This window comes from Gorilla gorilla, chromosome 15 (assembly GCF_029281585.2).
Source record: "Gorilla gorilla gorilla isolate KB3781 chromosome 15, NHGRI_mGorGor1-v2.1_pri, whole genome shotgun sequence".
Taxonomy (NCBI): domain Eukaryota; kingdom Metazoa; phylum Chordata; class Mammalia; order Primates; family Hominidae; genus Gorilla; species Gorilla gorilla.
In genome coordinates this window covers 87,525,457-87,547,900 of record NC_073239.2, presented here as the reverse complement: position 1 = coordinate 87,547,900, position 22,444 = coordinate 87,525,457, and the positions used below count along the sequence as shown (strand labels likewise).

The window sequence follows — 22,444 nt, the reverse complement described above, 5'->3', positions numbered from 1 at the left end:
GAAACTGAGTTCCAGAGAAATGAAGTAACTTGCTGAAGGTCACCCAGCTGGAAGGGGGTAGAATTAGGGTATCAGCCCACTTCTGTCAGGCTTCCAAGACTGTGCACTTGACCTCTGGGGTGTCTGTGGGGCTGCATTTGAAGCCATCGGAAACCCACACAGCCCCTGGGGAGAAAGAGAGGTCATCTGTGGAAACTCCCTTCTGCTGTGTTCCAAAGCTAACAAGCAAAAATTGATGCCTAACTGCTGGGCACTGGGCGGGGCAGTGGGATCAGCTGATGAGCTGACACCCGCCCCCCCACCCACCTGGGGCTAACAGATGGGCAGGGAGGGCAGAGGTCATGTTATCTCAAATATTCACATGTGGGCTAACTGCTATGAAGGACAAAGGTAGAGAAGGAGCATACCCAGGCAGGAGGGGCCTTACCTTGATCTAAAGTATAATGGGAGGCCTTCTTGGAAGAAGTAGCATTATAGCTGGGATCTAAAGATTGGGTATTTCTCAGCCTCAGCACTATTGACATTTTGGACTAGATGATTTTTTGTTACATGAGGATGTCTTGAGCCTTGCAGGATGCTTAGCAGCTCCCCTAGCCTCTTCTCACTACATGCCACTTGTGACAACCAAAAAATGTCTCTGGAAATGGCCAAGTATTCCCTGGGTGGTGGGGTGGTGGTAAAATCACCCATGTTTGGGAATCACTGATCTGGGTGAAATTGTGACTTTTCAAGGCAGAGCCAAGAAAGAGAGGGAGCGAGAGGGGAATGGCCTATTTCAGAAAGTTTGGGAAGCCATGCATGCCAGGTTGGAGCAGAGAACCAGAGGGAATGGTAAAAAAGGTGAAGCTGGAAAAGAAAGAAACCATGACACAGAGACCCTTCTGGTCCACGTAGAGGATCTGGGACTTCATTGTGAGGCAAGAGTGGATTTGGATGATGAAATGATGGTGACTCAGGTGACCAGAGTGGAGGCGGATAAGCAGGAAAAGCGGATCAATGTAAGTGGCATCCAGGAGGCAGAGGTGACCAGCAGCAGGGAATTTCTGCAATATTTTCTCTCTGCTGTCCACATTTGCAAGGTAGAGCCGTTCATCTGGGAGATCTTTATTGTCATTTTGGATTTCCTGATTGTCGAGAAGTGTTTCTCCATGTTGTGGTGACCTGGTCTCTGTTTGAATTAAGGATTATCATGTCACAGTCTCTATACTCTGCCATTTGGCATGCATCGATATTTTAAAGAGCACTGAACTAGGAATCATAAGAGCTGGATTCTAGTCCCATCTTTGCCACTAGCCAACATTATGAAAATTACTTTCCCTTTCTGGGCATCTGCAAAATGAGAGATCTAAATTTCACTAAATGATCTCTACCGTCCTTTCAGATCTAACAGCCTCTAAATACAAATGTTTGCCACTTAATAGAAGGACAAAATTGTTTCACTGGCTCCTCTTCAAAAGGATTTCCTTTCTCCCTATTAATCAAGGTCAGGTATCTTTTGTTGGGGAGGACAATCAGACTGGTAAAGCAGTGATCAAGAGGGCTTCTGTAAGACAACAATTAGATTCCTGCTGTGTGGATTTTTTTTTTTTTTTTGGCATAGAGATTGGATTATGTTCTGATGTGGGTCTTCCCAAGTCATGGCACTGGGGTGAGACCTTCCCTGAAGGGAGTAAACATCTCCACCATTAGTCGTCGTGAGCAGAGGAGGCTGTTGAGTTGGAAAGGTAGGTTTTGGACTGACTGGCAAGGGAGCCTGGCCTGGACTCTGTGGATATACTTGGATTCAAAGATGTAGTCACTTGGCAGCAGAAGAGGTACAGGGTGGAAGATGCATGGCAAAGGGCCTGAGCTCTCAGACAACCATATCTAGAGGCTCCATTGAAAGAAGTATTATTAACTTTCTGGCCTTTGGGTCTTCTGAAAAGGCTGAATAAATGCAGTGGCCTGGAATCAGCCAAATTGTGGAGAATGAAGACAAGCCTCTATCAAGGCGTGGGAAGAAGTGCTAGAGGAGAAACAGCCTTCCTTGAGCCAAACAGGGTGATAGCAGAGGTGGCCAGTGAACTTACAAGAGAAAGGCAAATCTGGGGGACAAGAATTGAAGCTGCAAATCTCCAACCACCCCTCCCAAGTACAGATTCCTCCACTGCCAGCCTTAGGCGGTTAGGGTGTGATCTTATGAAAAGAATTGGCAGGCCTTCTGAGGCCCACAGAGGGGTCGTGTTTAGCAAATAGAGAATCAGCTACTCAAAGAGCCCCCGGGACACTCATGCACACAGACGGAAAATCCTAAGTGTGATGTTCCCCCCAGCAACCACGCTGAGACCTCAGGCTAAAGCATGTTGAGTTCTCCTCACTCTGGCACCTGTTTTGTTTTTGTGTTTCCTGGTGCATACAGGGCAAAACGCCACCCACGGGCATGAGATAAAGGGAAACCAGATGAAAGGAAGAACAAGTTCATGCAATCACTGGTTTTCTTCTTATAGCTAACTCACTATAGTTTGCTTTTACCTGCTGAACAGAAGGGAAACATGGGCTAAATGGAAGGAAGACCAGACCCATCTGGGGCCAGCAGCGAGAAGGAAGAACCTACTCTACAAGGCTGCCTCACTGTTTGGGGTTGCACCGTATCCATTTGTACAGGATACGTTACAGTCCTCACCCTCAGTACCTAAGAATGTCACTTTATTTGGAGACAGGGTCTTTGCAGAGATGATCAAGTTAAAATGAAATCGTTAGAATGGGCCCTAATCCAATTTGACTAGTGTCCTTATAAAAAGGAGAAATTTGGACACAGAGACAGATACAGAGTGGAAAGATGATGCAATAAGATCTAGGAAGATGGCCATCTACAAAGCCAGTGAGTGCCTGGGGCTACCAGAAGTTAGGAGAGAGGCTTGGAACAGATTCTTCCTCACAGCCCTCAGAGGGAACCAACCCTGCCGACACCTTGATGTTTCACTTCTAGCCTCTAGAATGACAAGACAATGAATTTCTGTTATTTTAAGTCACCCAGTGTGTGATATTACAGCAGTCTTAGGAAACTAATATACCTTGCTAGTCACTGCTTTGTGAGATGGGCCCAGGAAATGGCCATTGGGTTCCTAGGGGAAAATTTTCCCAAAAGTTTGCCAAATTATTTGATTTGCTTTCAAATTTATTTCAAGAAGCAATGACATAGTAGTAAAGTGGAAGAAGTTTGGGATCTGGACAGAGCTGATATTAAGAATATTGAATGACTGGTATAGATCATAACCAAACCAAATAGGCAAACAGTATTGTACCAGCTCTGGGTGCCCTGGCTGAAGACTAATGCTGGGTCTAGAGATACAGTCTTGAGTTGGAATCTGAGCTCTGCCACTCACTAGCACAGGCCCGAGGGCGAGTTATATGATCACCCTGGGTCTTATTCTTCCCATGTTAAATAGGAACTTTGGGGGAATGCTTATGATGATGAAATGAGATAATTAATGCACATTACATGCTTCTCACAGTGCTGGGACAAAAATGGATTCTCATAAATACTAGTTCTTTAGAAAGCCACTTATCAAATATGGTTTGCCCAGCAATGTGTACATGAATTGGAGAAAATTTCCATCTTGAGTCCTATATACAATATGTGGTACATAAACAAAGCTACAGTGTAATTTAAAGTAGATTTTCTATCTAAAGTAGATTTTCACCCACTACCCACAAGGGCAGACAGGTATCAGATGGCCAAGTCCTAGAGCTGGAAATCTGCAAATGTGTGCAAATAATTGTTCTCTGTTACGCTGTCAACTTGTGACATTTGGATACTTCTCTTGTTAGCGATTTGAAATATTCCCCTGGAGAATAAGAACCCCGGCCAAGGAGATGGGGAAAAGGAGCAGAAGAAGGAGGTGCTGCATGATGCACTCAAGAGAATATGGCCCTGCACCAGTGGACAGTATCCATCCATCCTCCCAGAAAGGGAATAAGAGGAAGAGCAGGTCATCTTTATTTAGCATGAATGGGCCAGGCACTGCTCTGAGCATTAACTCATTTAATCTTGACAGCAATCTATTCTAGCTTCTAGTATTTTGCCCATTTTTTTCAGATAGGAAAATGGAGGCCCTAGGAAGTCAAGTCACTTGCCCAAAGTCACAATGCTAGTAAGTGTCAGAGCCAGGATTTGAATTTAGGTCATCTGGCACCTAAGACTCTGCTTTTAACCATCACACACACTGCCCTCCTAGGATGCTTACCTGCCTGTAATGATTCTAACTCAATTCCTTCATTAGACATATTTGAGGCATGGGTACTGCTTCCTGTAGGGCTTAAGTGTGAGACCCTAATTGTGCCAAACTGTTCTCACTTTATACGTAAATACTTCTCATCTGGAAACTTCCTATATAACCCTCCAGAACCTTCTCTCCCACTAGTTCCTTTACATTCAGAGAGAAAAACAAAAAACAAGCAAACAAAACCAACTGCAAAGTTTCCCCTCCTCCTGCTGCGGCTGCTTTTTTCCTAAGTTCTAAAACCACCAGCATCTCCAATTCCATTCAGAGTCTACTGTTATCCTAACAGGGCTGACATGACACGTTTCTGGTTTCTTCCTGAAACACCTATCTTTGCTTAGCTAGTGCTTGCAAAACTAACCCCCCAATTATTATTTTTTACTTGAAACTTTTATTGTGATAATTGTAGATTCACCTACCGTTGTAAGAAATACTACAAAGAGACCTCCCATACCCTTTACCCATTTTCCCTTAGTGCTAATATCTTGTAAAATGATAGTACAACATATTGGCTATGATATTGACACTGATAGAATCCACAGATCTTATTCAGGTTTCCCTAGCTTTACTTGTACCCAGTGTGTGTGTGTGTGTGTGTGTGTGTGTGTGTTTAGTTAATATACAGTTTTATCGTGTGTAGGTTCCTCTATCATCTCCTTCCTGTCCCACCACTTCCTCTTTAACCCCTGACAACTGCTAACCTGTTCTCTATTTTTAAAATTTTGTCATTTTGAAAATATTATATAAATGGAATCACATAGCATGAAATCCTTTGGAAGGCGCTTTTTACACTCAGCATAATTTCCTTGCAATGCATCCAAGTTGTTGCATGCACCAATAGTTCATCCTTTTTTAATTGCTCTGTAGTATTGCATGGTATGGATGTACTACAGTTTGTTTACCCATTCATCTGTTGAAAGATATCTGCGCTGTTTCCAGTATTTGATTATTACGAATAAAGTTGATAGGAATAGTCAGGTATAGCTTTTATTTCTCTAAGATAAGAGCTCAAGAGTGCAATTCCTGGATCATAAGAGAAAGAATTCCATTTCTTGTCATCAACTATGATGTTGGCTTCAGTTTTTTTTGTAGATGCTTTTAACTGAGATCAGGCAATTTTGCTCTATTTCTAACTTGCTAAGAAATTATTATTTTTTAAATATCTGTGAATTATAGCACATCCTTGCCTAATGGTAATGCTTTGCAGAACCTGTTAGGGGGTCTCTCTAATGAGTCAGATCTACAGGTACAATCATCAAATGTGCCCTTTAGTTTTGCAAAGAATAAAATTATTTTTCATAGCTACATTCTCAAATCATGATCATTACAGTTCTTTATGAAATGCGTCTCCCTTGCTCTTTCAGACAAACATCTCTAGAACATCTTTAAATTCTCACACAGCACCTACCACAGTGGTTATGCCCAACTGGCAGCAAGACCTAACGTATATACGGTGTTTTACAACTCATTTAACTTTCATGGAGACTCTGGGAAATAGCTATTATTAGCTCTGCTTCCAGGAGCTGAGGCTTGAGGAAGTTAAGTGACCCGCTGAGCCCACTTAGCTCTTATGGGGAAAGAGCTAGTGTTACTTAACCCCAAATCCCATATTGGTTCCAATCCAACAGAGCTGGTGGTAATGGTGGAAACCCGGACTGGCTGATGTCTGAAGGTCTTTATCAAGTCTGAGGACTGAGAACTCTGGCTCAGAGAGTTAGCACCCTCCAAGTGGCCGTTTCTTTGTTTGTTTGTTTGTTTGAGATGGAGTCTCGCTCTGTCGCCCAAGCTGGAGTGCAGTGGCACTATCTCAGCTCACTGCAACCTCTGCCTCCTGGGTTCAAGCGATTCTCCTGCCTCAGCCTCCCAAGTAGCTGGGATTACAGGTGCCTGCCACCAGGTCTGGCTAATTTTTGTATTTTTAGTAGAGATGGGGTTTCACCATGTTAGCCAGGCTGGTCTCGAACTCCTGACTTCAGGTGATCTGCCCGCCTTGGCCTCCCAAAGCACTGGGATTACAGGCGTGAGCCACCGTGTCCGGCCCACAAGTAGCCATTTCTTTGTTCACTCCAATGCCTATTTCTCCTGCCTGCTGCCCAGAGAGTCTCCCACTACTGCTGCTGCTATTTCTACTGCCAGGAGCTGTTTGGCTTTATCTAGGGGGCTAAATCTCCTTTGATTCCATTCACATTAATTTCTGACCTTCCACTTTTCCATTCTAGTATGTGCTTGCACTAGATTCAAACAAACACTGTCAAGTGTGTCTTTTGTTTTCTTTGTTTTAGCAACACTGTCTTTGGAGATCTCTCCTTTTCATCATAACCAAGCTGCTCCCTTGAATCCCTCTGATTCTTCACATGGATGCCCCACCTTTGGGATCACTACCAGAGCTGCTGCTTCCCACGCATCATCACTACACAATTTCGGGTAGGCACTCTCAGTAAACTTAGTCAATAAGGATTCACTCATCATGGCCTGTGCCCAGGGCTTCATAAGGAATATGGAAAGCATTCAAGAGATATTGATATCTTCAAGGAGTTTATATTCTTTTTAATTACCCTCTGTTGGCAAAAATAGCTGTCAAAGTGGCAGGTAAAAGAACTGCATGGAAAGTCAGTATAAAATCCTGTAAGCTGAAAGCTTACATTGACAGTCCTTTAAAGCATATAGGAATCTGCCCAAGGGAGTTGTAATGCCAAAGCTTAAGGTCAGCTCAGCCCTTTGGCACCAATCTGGGTGCTATGGCAGAACACTTAGAAGTTATCCCACCTATGGCCCCTTACTCTCACTCTTGACTTTGGTGTAGTAGACAGAGAGGGAGAAGGCAGTAGTGAAAAGCTGGTAGGACAGAGCTGTTGTTTGCTGGAATCTTCATTAACACCCCTTCCTCAGTCTGGAAGCGGGACTTTGGAGTGGCCAGATTGGCCATTTGGAATGTGAAGATGAGTGTATTCCCAGAAATATTCAGAAGAAACCCATTGCCCCATATTATCTTTTCCTTCTCAGCTCTGGCCAAGTACACACGTCACGTTCATTGGCAGAAACTCTAAGCCAGAATGGGAAGACCTTAGAAGCCAAAGTTCTATCCTGTTCTCTTTTTGGACATTAAAGAATGTCTCCCCCGTTTCAATCCCCTCTCCTGCCCCAGAGACATGTTCCCTGTTCCTATTGCCTCTCCCACCATCCTTCCCTCATGTCCTCAGATGGGTTTGGGGATAGGATAATTAACAGGCACATGTATAGTGGAAAGAGCACGTCTGTGGCAGCATTGTGCTGTAATCACAGAATGCTGGAAATAACCTAAGTATCCATCAGTAGATTAGTTAAATAAATAATGGGACATTGGTGCAATGGAACATTACACAGCCATTACAATCATGCTGTGGAACGTTGAAAAATATTTTCAATGAAAACACTGGTGGAAAAACATGAAGGTTGCTAAAGTTTGCACAGTATAAGCCTGAATGTTGTGAAAAATAAATGTGTGTGTGTGTGTGTGTGTGTGTGTGTGTGTGTGTGTATCAGGGTGAAGAATTATTTTTTCTTTTAAAAGTTCTGCTCCTTCTGTATGGGTGAAGAATTTGTAATATCTATAGCAGAGTTTAAAGGAATAAATTATCTTTTTGGAGGAGACTGGCTTCATCAACTGCTTCAGGTGGGGAAGGTGAAGCTTAGAGGTCAGTAGCAGGCACACACGTAGATGAAAAGATGCCCAGACTGCTTTGTATATGAAATGAAGGGAATCTGAGAGTGGGGAAACCTAAGAAGCTGAGAGGAGCTGGAGGGGAGAAAGAGTGCAAGCAGCATGGCGGGAAGCTGGAACCTGCCAAAAAATGTGAGTGGTCCATTCGAAATTCCTGGTGGTCTGATGGCCAAATGAGTTTTAGGAGGAAGAATTTCTACTATTCAATTTTTGAGATGTAAACTCCTTCTGCATCTCATAACCTTCAGTAAAGTCTAGTGAAATTATACATCTGTGTGTAGTGGTGCCGTGGAATGTGAAAAGGAAGTAGCAGCAACAGGAAGTCGAGTGGCCCCTTGGTTGTCATGCAAACAGAGTGAGCAGCATCCTGTAGGAGGGGAGGGGAGAAAAGACGGGAGGTCCCTGCAGTGGCCCCAGCCCACGTGAGAACAACCCCTTGTTTCCTAAATACACTGGGAAAGGTAGACCTGAAGGGGGTTGGCTGATGTTTGTTTTACATATAAATGATCATACACCCACACGGAAGAAAAACGGCAAGGAAATAAACCAAAACAGTTAACTGTTGTCATCTTGGGGTGGTAAATGACAAGAGTTTTACCTTCTTCTTTGTTTTTTTTTTGTTGTTTTTTGAGATGGAGTCTCGCTCTGTCGCCCAAGCGACGCTTGGAGAGCAGTGGCGCGATCTCGGCTCACTGCAACCTCCGCCTCCCAGGTTCAGGCGAGTCTCCTGCCTCAGCCTCCCGAGTAGCTAGGACTACAGGTGCACGCCACTGCGCCCGGCTAATTTTTGTATTTTTAGTAGAGACAGGGTTTCACCGTGTTGGCCAGGCTGTTCTCAAACACCCAACCTCAGGTGATCCACCCACCTCGGCCTCCCAAAGTGCTGGGATTACAGGCGGGAGCCACTGAGCCTGGGCTTCTTCTTTGTAATTTCTTATATTTTCAATGCTAAATTAAATTTAGCCTAAAGCTGCCTCCTCACATATTCTAAGTTTGGCCTAAAGGTTTCTTTGTACATAAGGAACCATAGTAAACTGAAAACTAGCTGGATGTGTAAACAGTCTGCAACCTACTCTTATACCAATCAACTGAGTTTTAGCCAATCAAAGGCAACCAAGTGTTCAAACTGAGTTCAAATAAGGCAAATGCAGAGCTGTTAAGTATCAGCTGTTTCTGTACCTCGCTTCCATTTTTTTGTACGGTGGCTTTCCTTTTTCTGTTTCGTAAATCTTCTTCCACCATGTGGCTGCACTGAAGTCTCTCTGAGCCTGTTCGGGCTTGGGAGGCTGCCCGATTCACGAGTCATTCTTTGCTCAATTAAACTCTGCTAAATTTAATTTGTCTAAGGTTTTTCTTTTAGTATCAATAACTTCTGCAACTATGATGCTTTACTTTTGTAATTAGAAAAAAAAAATTTTTTTTTTTTGAGACGGAGCCTCACTGTTGCCCAGGCTGGAGTGCAGTAGTGCAATCTCGGCTCACTGCAACTTCCACCTCCCAGGTTCAAGCAACTCTTCTGCCTCAGCCTCCTGAGTAGCTGGGACTACAAGCATACACCGCCACGCCCGGCTAATTTTTGTATTTTTAGTAGAGACAGGGTTTCACCATGTTGGCCAGGCTGGTCTCAAACTCCTGACCTCAGGTGGTTCACCCACTTTGGCCTCCCAAACTGCTGGGATTACAGGCATGAGCCACCACTCCCGGGCAGAAACTATTTTTAAAAAGTCACCACTAACCATTATCATCCCTTCAGAGAGAGCCGGGGGATGAGGGGAAGAGGAACTTGGGAGGAGAGGTGTGAAAAGGGATTCAGAAGGGTTTCCTAGGCAGAAAGCACTGCCTCTTCATGGGCACTGTCCTGGGGATGCTTAGGGTCATGAGGGACCCTGGGTGTTTTGGTGCAGGAGCAGCTGTGAGCGGATCCAAGGGACACACCTGCTAGTGCTCTCACTCCCAAGATGCCTGATTAAGCCAAGGACTTTCTTCATCCTACCCCAATAAGGAAGCTCAGTAAGCTGGCATCTGCCTGATGCACAAGAGGGTGGGTGGGGCAGGCCCGAGGCTGCCAGCCCCATGGCTTCTCTGTCGGATGTCTCCTTCTACGAGCCTCTGCCATCCTCTGTTTCTCTTCCCACCAGAAAGCCTTCTTTCTTGTTAAGCTCCCCTGGGGACTCAAATGATCACAGCATGTATCTTCTCTTCCCAGCAGGCAAATCCTTATTTTCCGCTGTCAGATTCTCAACTGGTCTGACTTGTGAGAGTGCCTGAAGTTCTTTCCCTGCTGTTTCATTTCAAAGACAGGGTCAGGGGGAATCCTGGGGCAAAGTGTGAAAAGTGGCAGAGAACAGGCACTGTCTAACTGAGCCTTATTCACTTGGAGAATCTCAGGCTGGAGATGATGTGTGCCTAGAACCCACAGTTTCTAAGTGTTTCTTAGACTGACCCAAATCCTGAGAAGCTGGAAGGGGCATAGACCCCTGACCCATGGGCTCTTGGTCATGGTGGAACTCTGTGGTCTTTCAACTAACTGATGAGTTATATGTTCACTCAGCCTCCCTTGACCAGGAATACACAAGGCATGGTGGTAGACAATGTCCACACCAAAGGCTATTGGCTTATACCTTCTCACCTCCCCTGTCTTGCAGACACTTAGGGAGATGGCACTCTTTCCCCTGGCCCCTGTTTTGTCCTCACCTTTTTGCTCACTTGCTTCCCGTGTTTCCCCATAGCCTTCTTTGCTGCATTCTTTCCCCCTCTCTTTCCCTATATTTTCCTCTGTCTTCATGCATACTGGAGTAGGAGTTAGATTCAAATATTAACTAGCATCTGTTACGAGCCAGGCACTGTGCTAGGCATGTGTGCATGTATCATTAATTTAATCACCATAACAATCCTGTGTGGTACATTATTCTTACTCACATGCTGTCATGGAAACAGAAGCCACAGTGGTTGGGTCCTGTCCAAGGTTAATGGAGGAAGAAGTAGGGAAGCTAGGATTCAGATTCAGATTTCACTATGTAAAGACCTGTTTCCATTACGCCACATTACCCCTCAGGTTTTCTGAGGTCTAGGTTGCTTCCTGTCTTTTCCTCTGTGTTCTATCTTCCTTCCATCCTCATGGGCACTCATGGGATACCCCCCTCTCTGTATAAGCATCAGAGTCCATTCAAGTTTCCAATGGTCCTGTGGTCTCCACAACCTGGAGGTGCAGATCCATTAGAGAAAGGAGTGCAGTTCTGATTGGACATAAGCAACAGGCCCAGAATCACATCCCCAAATGCTCAGATGCAGCCCAGAATCCCCAGGGCTTTCCAGCCTTGAGCCATGGGTAGGAACTCTCTGAGATGCTAGAACTTAGCCAGCAACTGTTCTCTCAAACTCTTGCCAGTCTGTTTATCAAAAGCTTTTGTTTTGTTTTGTTTTTTGTTTTCACTGCTACCAGTACTTCCTGGCCTAATATAGCTGGCATTGCCAGGTTTCTGATGCTGAATGGCTGCTTGATTAGTTGAATTTGGGGATAATCTAGGGAGATACAGCAGCAATGAGTACTATTTGGTGCCATCAACTTAGATTCCAGGGCCCAGATAATATTTTACATAGGCTTCAATTCCTACTCATTTTCTCTCAGAAATCCAGTGCTTGACTGTATCATCCAAGGAGGCTTTGACGTCCATTTGGTTTACCCCCAAATTTGCAAGGGTTGCCTTGGAAATCTCAGTTGGGATCATTTAATACTTATTGTCAGCACATACCAGTAAGCTGGAATAAAAGAGAGCTTGTCTCCTGTTTCCTTCCCCAAATCCGACTGCTCCCAGAAAGATCAAGGCAGGGAGGGGGTTGCTAGGAGCCTTTTGAAATCCTGGATAGTTCAATGCTTCTGAAAGAAAGCTTGGCAGGGAGCTGATCTAACCCCCAGTGTTTGCAGATGGGTAAACTGAGGCTTAGCAGGATGTGACTTGCTCAAAGTCACAGAACAAGTTAGCAGCAGAGCCTGGACTAAAACCCTGGTCCCAACTGCCCCCACTCCATGTTTTTTTTTTTTTTTAAACCAGAAAGGATTTAGATTTGGGCTGTGGAGAGACATAGCGAGTCTCCAGTAAAATCCAATGAATGGAATGAGTGAGCTTCCTTCCGGCTGCTCCGGCTGCTCTGGCTGAGCCTCCAACATGCGGAATTTCTAGACTCAGGAGCTAACAAGAACCTTGGTTGCTGAGCACCTACACCATGCCTTCCTCGACACCAGAGACATATGACTAACATTCAGAACCAGTTTACATCACAAGTGCTGACTCAACTCTCTTCTTTGCCTCACCAGAAGATTCAAACTGTCACTAATGTGCAACAGAGTCTAGGGGGCATGCTCCTACTCTGCGGGGTTCCATGCTGCCAGGATCTAGCCCTTTGTGTGGACTGGGATGGTGGCCACTGCAGAAAGGGAGACAAGTCTTTTTATGAGATATTAAGAGAAAGTTTGAGGCATTCAAACTTTTTTTTTTGTGGGATAATGTTGCTTGACAAGTATAGACAGGGCTTGATAATACCCAGAATGGCATTAAAATTATGTTTGTAGGTTATGTTTTCTTCAGGAATATTTTTAAAATGCAAATTACTCATAATTTCTCTACATAGATAACCCATGTCATCATTTTTCTTAAAAAAAAGTAATAATGTATGTAGGTAGAGAAGTCAAACATTACAGAAAGATTTAAAGTAAAAAGTTAGGCTGGGTGCAGTGGCTCACGCCTGTAATCCCAGCATGCTGGGAGGCCAAGGCAGGGGGATCACTTGAGGCTGGGAGTTAGAGACCATCCTGGCCAACATAGCGAAACCCCATCTCTACTAAAAATACAAAAAGTTAGCTGGACATGGTGGCGCACGCTGGTAATCCCAGGTACTCGGCAGGCTGAGGCAGGAGAATCGCTTGAATCCAGGAGGCAGAGGTTGCAGTAAGCTGATAACGTGCTACTTACACTCCAGCCTGGGTGACAGAATGAGACTATGTCTCAAAAAAAGAAAAAAAAAAAGTTAAAATCTCTCTGCCCTATTCCTTGCCTAGCCTCTTTTTTCAAAGGTAACAGTTAACTGCTTCTCTGGTATGACTTGAGACAATTTTCTTGAATGCGAACACTGTACTAGCATATATGTTTATTCTCTTATTAAAATTCTACACAAAGAAAATCATATTAAAGACTGTTCTACACTCTGCCTTTTCAAGTAATATAGGTTTTGGAGACTAGTATCTCTAAGCACACATAGAACTTCTGTATTCCATGTAATGGCCACACAGTTCAGAAAGAATGATGTGGAGAATTTTTCTTTAAGACCTGGAAAGGAGATTAGAGATCTTGGAATTCAACCCTTAATTTTCTGAAAATCAGAAAACCATGGTCCAAGAGATAAAATTCTTTGATCCAAGGCACACAGAAAGTTAGAGACAGAACTTGCAGTCCAGGTCCCTTTTCACTAAGCCCCACTTCTGCTACGTTCTTAAAGAAGAAGATGTCTGAAGAGAATTGGGGAAATTTTAGCCTTCAAAGAACACCCTTTTTATTTTCCTCATCAAGTATATTCTTTTTTTTTTTTGAGATGGTGTCCTGCTCTGTCGCCCAGGCTGGAGTGCAGTGGTGCAGTCTCGGCTCAGCGCAACCTCCGTCTCCCAGGTTTAAGCGATTCTCCTGCCTCAGCCTCCCCAGTAGCTGGGATTATAGGCACGCGCCACCATGCCCAGCTAATTTTTGTATTTTTAGTAGACACAGGGTCTCACCATGTTGGCCAGGCTGGTCTCAAACTCCTGACTTCAGGTGATCTACCCACCTTGGACTCCAAAAGTGCTGGGACCACCGGCGTGAGCCACTGTGCCCAGCCAAGTATATTCTTTAATGGCTGAAATGGACTCCTACTCTTCACATTTCTACTTCGATTTCTCAAGACCTCTTAACTGGAATTCACACACCCTAAAGCAAGGGAGGAAGAAAAGAGGAGAGACATGGGCGGGGATTCTGCAGTCTCTATGTTCATTAGAAATTATGACTCACAGGGCTTCTCACTCCCCACTGTCCATACAAATTCAGGTCACCTTCCTACTGACATGGGAGGACCTAGGGAAACAATGACCTGGTTTCAGAACACAGGACACTTTCCCCTTAACCACCCAGGATGGCCATGGAATGGAAGTCCTAATCACACAAGGCACGTTCACAGTAAAAGGATGTCTAACCGCCAGAAGGAAAGACTGGAAGATGGGCAAGAGAGTTACCCTAAAAATGTCAAAGCTTGTCTTTGCTACAGAGATGATATATACTCTGTGTTGCTTCAAAGAGTAGAATATTGATGGATTAAAAGAAATTTCAGTGAGACAAGTTTTATTATCTAAGGAAGAAACCCCTAAAGATGGAGGTGGTAGGGTGAATGGCTAAAACTGCAGGCTTTGGAATTACAGACCCAGTAGTTGAGAGATCCCAGTTTGCCATATACCACTATGTGACCATGGGCAAGTGATGTTAACTGTTCCAAGGTTGACTTTTCTGTCTCACAGAGTTGTACAGATCAAATGAAATTATATATACATAAGTTCATGTAAGGCGGTGATCTTGTCCTTCATATTAACTGCTGTATACCCAGCCCCCAAGCCTGGAGTCTGGTGTATAATAAGTGCTCAATAAACATTAATGGAATGATTGAATTTATTGGATCCCTAACAAGAGACAGATGCTGGGACAAGCATTTTCATTCATTTCAAACACATTTGTGGAACATCTACTATGTGCTGGGCTCATCATGGTAATCCTTTCTATCATTACTGATACCATTATTATTATAGTTGTTTTGGTGGTGGTGGTTGTCAAAAAGTTTGCTTCAGATGGTGGTGAATATCCCTATGATTGGAAATGCCTAGCTCATGTGGGATGACAAGCTGGTAGTACTGACAGGTGAATCCACGCACCTATATAGGGTTTGGGGTCATATCCAAATCCAAAATCAAAATTCTGATTTTACAGAAATCTTGAGCTTGTTAGTACCACTTCACACTTTTGGTGGGGATATGACATTGTATGTCTGTATAAGATAGTGAGCTTTACAGTGGTAATAAATAATTCCAAGGCCATATAAATACCACAAGTAGGCTAAACTCCTTTAATCCCTGTAGCATTATCTTTGGCTTTTTTAAGTCTGGTACCATTGTCCGAGCTAGACTTTAGAGTTGCTGCTCCGTGCCTGGGCCACACTAATCATCTGGGTGAAATGGAAAATTTTGTTCCAAATATGGACATCTGCCTTCCCAAAGGGGCTTAGAAAATCTCTAGTTGGTTGATTGAAACATTCAGTTTTCATCCTAGCTGTTTGGAGTAGGCACAGTCTGGTGGTGAAAGAGAACAGCTGTGAGAAGAGGATTTCCTTATAGTGAATCTGGAGGTCACCCACAACCAGTGAAAGCTCTGGGAGCTGCTTTTGGCTGCTCCACATCTTGGCCTTCCTGTCTGCTTTGCAGATGAATTTCCTTGCCTTGGAGGGGGCGCTCCCATGTATTTTGGCTGTAGGGACTCTGATTTCAAGATGTCCTAAAGAGTTCCTGGCTAAAAGCCACCTGACTTATTTCCCTTGGAGGTGGACTAAGGAGCTTCCAAATCCACTTTAGGAACTCAGCCCAGTGTCTAAATTTGTAATGTTCTTCCCAGTACCTTCCTTGAAAGCATTCTGCAAGTTTCAATTCTCACTTTCTTCCTTGGAAGAAGGTATTACAAGCCCCATTTACTTGACCCTTAAGATTTATTGGTCAAGGTGCTACCTAAGGAACAGCCCCAGGTCAACAACAGCTTAGCCAGTCAAGCTCTCCCATCGGGATGGCAAGATCTTGGCTGAGCATCTTGGCATGAGGCCTATATTCTTTTCCCTTCTTTTGACCAATCCTTACCCTAGGAATTCATCCTCTGACTGCAAGGTTACTGCTTGTCTCTAGCCCCTGACCTCCTTTTCACCACTGAGTTTTTAAATTTGTAATTCACCCATCTTTACACCAACATCTGTTGAATACCCTTTGTTCTTAGACTCTGCCTTAGAGTCTGTATCCAATTTTGTCCACCTCAGATGTATCCATCCAGCCATCTTCTGGTGTCCCATTGAGGGCTGGCTTCAAGGGTGGGCAACTTGTGCTGTTGCATAGAGCCCTACACTCAGAAGGAACCTGTACTTCATTTAATACTCTGCTATTGCCTTCTTGAAATTCTTAGTCACTTTATCTTTAAACTTGCGTTTTGTTTAAGTGAAGTCTGATGGGACAACACAGCATGAGCAGGGACAGAGGAGATGGGCACAGTACCACTCTTTGCTGCCCCATTTGCATATAGCATTCACAATGCCCCAGGAGCAAAGAATTCTAGGAGCCCCATGATGCGTGAGAGTTCATCAAGACTTAATTATGCCCATAACTAAATGAATATGCTGCCAGTCCCAAAGGGCCATTCTTTCCATTCAAACTAGAAATGGCTTCAAACATGGAAAAAAAATAATGTTCTCAGAAACACAAATAATCTAGGAACCCTATCATATCCTTTCCTACCTATGTTGCTTCCCCATATTAGCCAACCACTCATGCTGAAAATGATGACACAGAAGGAAAGGGTAGGGTCACGTGTATTCCCTTTTCCTTTCCTGGCTCATCTGAAAGCCTGGTGGAAAGTGCACATATGAAGTATGCATATAAAGTACACATATAAAAAAGTGAAATAAAAATAGTTTAGTTTATTTGGTGCAGCATTTCCACTGTTCTAGTAAGAATAAATACATATGCATGTATGAGCTACAGAAGTATAAATTGTATAATTTTTATAATTCCTCATATAAGTAAAGTGTTCTTATAAGTTCATTTAAAACTGGCACCACACATCATAAAGAATAGTAAAATCTATGCTAATAATTAAATTTTAAAATTTTTTATTTGCAATGACATCAAATAGCAAATACAAAACACCATGTCAAGTCGAGAGAAAGAGAGAACAAAAGAAAGAAAAAAGCTTTATCTTTCAGGATCTTTAGCGACACTTCCTCCCTGCCTTTTCAACAAAGAGTCCTACATTTCATTTCATGCTGGGCCCTGCAAATTATGTGGCTGGCTCTGATCCCATGGCTTTAAGACATGTCCACAAGCACTGAAAAGCTTGTTTCAAACCAGCACCATCCCAGGCATTTCCCAGTGTGACTTCCTTCTAGGCCTTGCCACATCCCTATCCCAAGGCTTCAATTGGGATCAATGGATATTAGCTGCCCCTTTGGTAAGATCAACAAAAATCTCCTAAACATAGCTCTGAGTAGATGGGAAAATGGAGGTAAAGTAAAATGGCAGGGGCTTATCCAAGGTCACAAGGTATCCCAGGGACAGAGGCACAAGCTCCTAGCCTTCAGGTCCAATGCCATGGTTTGTTGATTTCCATCTCTACTGCTGGCATTCGAGCCTTGAACATCATTTGAAAATACCAACAAAGTTATTGTGTGTTGTATCCCTTTGATCACACTTCTGCTAGGGCCACGACAGCCCCACAGGAACAGATGTAGGGCAAAAGACTCTGCCCTTCAAAGGGTTCTACACTGAACATTCCAAGGCCCCAGGGGAGTCCTGTGTCTTGTTCAATGTCAAGAAGAGTCCATCAACAGGCCAATACATGCTTCCTTTGTAGCCTCTGTAAAGATCAGATTCCTATGTCTCCCCAGGAAGGTCAAGATATCTTTTCTAATCATTGTATCAGGATTATTCAAAATTCCGTAGAAACAGAACGATCCCTACCTATTTCTTTGAATTTCTTGGAAAACAAGATACGCAAAAATCACATCCAGGGGCCCAGCACAACTAGCCAGATCTCTTCCAACCAAAAGGAAATCCCAGCCAGAAGAGACCACAACCTGGTGCCCTTTGCAAATTGCCTGCACACCCTTCATGCGTCCCCTCAAGTCATCCAAATAGGTTTTTAGACCGACATCTCTTAGCACATTCTAGCTGTCCTCTTGCTATTCTTTTGGAGGCTTCCATGTGGAGTACAAGGGTTCACTGAGCCTAGATGTATTCCAGAAGCCTCATAACCACCTCTTGTTTGGAGCAGTGATGCCCTTAGCAACACAGCTTAATTTTCCAGGTACTTCTGGGCTTGTAGTCCAACTTCCTCCTAAAACCCAGTCCTGTCTCTCTATGCACAGCTTTGTGTAGAAGGAGGATGGATCCTTGATTAAATATATTCAGACTCCCCCAGAACCTGGAGCTTGTTGGGCTACTCAGCTGGTGCTGCAGACCTGGTCGAAGGGTCAGTGGCCTTTCTTCCAGAATAAACCTCCAGTTGCTGGTCTCGTTTCTTTTAGTAGGCACACAGGGGAAAAGATATCTCATGGGCCATGCCGCACTGTTCTGGCTCTAACAGCAATACCAGTGATCATCTTTCCTTCCTTTCTAGCCAATGAGAAGTATAAATACACATGTAAAACTTTTCTGTTGCTATTTAAAATAATCTTCATGAAAATATTTTCATGAAATGTGAAAATGCTTCTGACATAAATAAATGGGATTAAAAGCAGGATACCTGATTGTATACACAGGAGGACCTCACCTTTGTAAACTGTTTACATTTATTCACAGAAAAAAATACAGGAAGGAAATACATCACAATGGGTTTCTAACTGGATTAGAGGTAATTGTGTATTTTCTTCTTTAAACGTTTTAGTGTTTTACAAAAGAAAATACATATTATAGGCACTGATTATTTTGTAATCTGACAAGAAAGGATACTTTCCTATTAGCTGGGACTTCTGAAATAGTCATCACTGATTTTATACATAGCCCTGAAGGAAACAAACATAAGGCTTCTACTTCTCCCCAGAGTGACTTTTATTTTATTTTATTTTATTTTTTTTGAGACGGAGTCTGGTTCTGTCGCCCAGGCTGGAGTGCAGTGGCACGATCTCGGCTCACTGCAAGCTCCGCCTCCCGGGTTCATGCCATTCTCCTGCCTCAGCCTCCCCAGTAGCTGGGACTACAGGTGCCCGCCACCACACCCAGCTAATTTTTTGTATTTTTAGTAGAGGCGGGGTTTCACCGTGTTAGCCAGGATGGTCTCGATCTCCTGACCTTGTGATCCGCCCGCCTCGGCCTCCCAAAGTGCTGGGATTACAGAAGTGAGCCACCATGCCCAGCCCCAGAGTGACTTTTAAGTTGAACCATCCTCCTAGCTAAATTTTCTACACAGGATACAGATTTTGGCTTTGACAAAATTGCTTTGCTTATAATCACTCTTTTCTTTCTTTTGTGAGACTTGACATTTGGAAATAGCCCGTTAGAGCCTTGAATCAAAGTATTCTATTTCTTTCTCCTGGTTACCAGGCCTGAGATCTCCCAAAGGAATTTCCAAAGTGCAAGGCTTTGGAGCCCACCTGAAACTGGGCTCAAGTGAGACAGAGGCCCAGAGGATGCTGACTTTGTGCATCGAAGTATGATGACAAGAACATTGCCTTTGGAGAAGAATGGCTCCGGAGCCTTGAGCTTTTTCTCTGCAAAACTGATGATCATATTTCTTTTACATAGATTATAAAGATTTAAAGAGACAATGTATGGAGGATGCCTAACAGCACACACAATTAATTATTAATATAAGTGGTGAGCACTGGAGAAGGCAGCAGAGGGGGAATATCTGCTATTGCTACTTTCCATTCTCTCACCGTTGAAGTTTTCCAGTGTGTGAGGTGAGGATGGGAGTGGTGGAGCTATCCAGATTTCAGTCCCGCCCTGACTGGGCTGGCCTGACCAAGGACACATCTTTGATTTCACCATGGAAAAGTAACCACGTCTGGGGTGGAGGGCAGGCAGTGCTAGCCACTGGCTGGCAGCCCTAGAATGTCCATGGATAATACTGACTAAATATAAGACTCCATTACCACTCCAAAGTCACCGCATTAGCAATCCACAGTGCCTCGTCCTCCACCCATGGCTGCTCTGCCCTTTAACTATTCATGGGGCAGCAGCCAGTATGCCAAAGACTTACAGGAACTAAAGGACTCAAGCTGTATCTTACAATGGATTGAAAGAGTCCATTTTTGCTGTGCTACAATTTTATCTGCTACTATTACTGCTAGTATTGCTATTAGCACCACCATTCCTCCAACTGCTGCTACTACTACTCTGACTATTAATCCTTTAAGTCTGTAAAGTACTTTACAATTTACAAAGTGCCTCCGTAGCCTGGGTTTTACCCGATCAAAGATGAGACTGGGCATGGCATTCTGGGAAGACAGAGGTAGGCTGGTACTAGAAACCTCAGAGGGAACAGAGAGATCTGCATTTAAGAACAGAGCAGAATTGCCAGTATTTATTTTCACTCCCCCACCACTGCCTCGGCTTCAGACACATTCACCATTCCCTGCCACACCCAGTCACTCTTCCACCCCTACCCTGCTCTAACTGTCCATAGACAGTTTAGGCAACCTCACATGTCAGGAACTAGGAGGAACTGTCCTTTGTTTGGTCGGAGAAGGTTGACCATGCCAGAATCTCACCAAATGGGGCAAGAGAAGAGGAGAGAATGCTTTTCAAGTTGCCTTTGCCAACCTCTCCCACCTTCTCCCAGGAAGGCCCTGGCAAGAGCCAGACTCTTCTTTTTTTAAGAGACTTTAAATATTCCTGCGCCTAAATTAAACAATTTTTAAATGCCTGATTTTGGCTCTTATCCCCAAAGGGAATGTTGGAATGTACACCTTCTTTGCCCAAGAGTAGGGCCCCCTTTTCCTTCACCTCTAGCAGCCAGCTGGCGTGAGGACTGATGCTACACATAGTGAGAAACGGGCAGGGAGGAGAGGGAGAATGCAGCATAGTTCAAGCCCAACCATGAACCAAGCTTCTTTTGAGATAGAGATCTTCACCTGGCAACCGGGAGCCCCAGCAGAGCTCAGAGAGAAGAAAGTGGCATTCTGGAATCCATTTTGCTCAAGATGCTGAAGGCATGGTGTCAAACTCCCCTTTGCTACTGGGGCCAAAAAACTTGGGGAAGATCTTACCTACAGGGATGCGGTTAGTTGGGGAAAAGGCGAGGACCAATCCTGGTGCTCATGCTACCTAAGGAGAGCAGACAGGTGCGTGGCCTCCCTTGGGACCCACCCGCAGGAAAAAGCTGGGCTAGCGGTGGCTGCGGGGGCCCACCCCGGGCGCTGCTTCCGCATTTTGGACCCAGGTCCACTGGTGAGCAGTAGCAGCAGCAGCCATAGCCAGGCCAGCTGGGTCCTCTTTTATCTATCCAGTCATTTCTAGGTGAGATTTACGATGTATGCTAGCGAAGGGACAAGAGATGACTATGGCCTTTGAAAGGCATAATCCTGAAAGTCACACTTTTTCCAAAGCGCCTCCCTCCCCGGTTCTCCCCAGAGCAATACAGTCACAGCAGGAGAATCTGCACCGCGGGAGCGCCGCAGTGGTCCGCGGAGGCACCGGGCCGAAGAACGGGGACCGCGGGGCGGGGGGCGCGGCGCGGCTCACCTGCCAGGCTGTTGTAACAGTCGATCTCGATGGCTTCCACCGTCTTGCTCTGCTCCTCCGAGAGGCGGCCGGGCTTCAGGGCCCCAGCCGGGGAGGCCGCGCGCGAGTCCCGCTCCCGTTCCCCGGGGAGCGGCAGCAGCCCCTTCAGCTCCAGCAACGCCCGGTGGTATTTGCCGATGGCTTCACGGAATTTCTTGTCCTTGTAGCACTGAGCCCCTTGGCTTTTGAACTCGTGCGCTCGTCGGATGAGCTCGGCCGGCTCGGCCGCCGCCCCGACCTGGCCCCTCGCTGGGGCTCCTCCGCCGCCGCCCGGGACGCACAGCGGCGGCGGTGGCCGCTGCCCCTCTCCGGCCGCGGGCGGGCTCGGGTTCCCCTTGGCCCCGGCCGCCGAGCCCTTTCTCTCCATTCGGCCGCCGCCCCGGCGCCTGGTGCGCGCCGCGATCTGCCCGCCGCCGCCGCCGCCGCCGCCGCCGCGCCTTCCCGGGTTTAAAAGCCGCGGGCGCCGGCCCCGCGCCTCGCAGGCTTCGTGGCGGCCGTGACACCCCGCGGCGGTCTGGCGCCCCGCACTCCCATTCTCCCTGCTGCTGCCAGAGGCTGCTCCAGCCGCCGCCGCCGCCGCCGCCGCCTTGGACGCCGGCCCCTCCCCCGCCTCCCGGCTCCGCGCCGCCCGCTCCCGCCCTCCTCCCTCCGCAACCTGCGGGTGGCGGGGGCCGGTGCTCGCGGGCCAGAGACTAGCGCTGCGGGGGGACCGTGGCCCCGAGTGGGGTGGCGGGGATGGTCGCTGACCCGGAAGAAGCTTGGCTTGCCCGAAGGAGGGGAGGATTAATGACAAAGACGGCCCCGCTCTTTCCCATTCAATCCCGCTCTGCGAGGCGCGGCTAGTCTGAAAGGAGGTGGGGGGAGGGGGGTAGGTGTAGGGGAAGGGGAGTGTGTGTGTGTGTGTGTGTGTGTGTGTGTGTGCGTGCGTGTAGGGATGGGGGG

At 45.6% G+C, this 22,444-nt stretch overlaps 1 protein-coding gene across 1 annotated transcript in view; it reads right to left on the bottom strand.

Annotated features, from left to right (window-relative positions):
- The window catches only part of TTC9 (tetratricopeptide repeat domain 9), a 31,046-nt gene extending 8,700 nt beyond the window's left edge, over positions 1-22,346 (bottom strand). The window contains exon 1 of the mRNA XM_004055384.5: positions 21,464-22,346. Coding sequence (XP_004055432.1) covers positions 21,464-21,869 — 406 coding nt within the window. The 5' untranslated portion in view covers positions 21,870-22,346. The remainder of the gene's footprint in view (positions 1-21,463) is intronic.
- Positions 22,347-22,444: the final 98 nt, after the last annotated feature.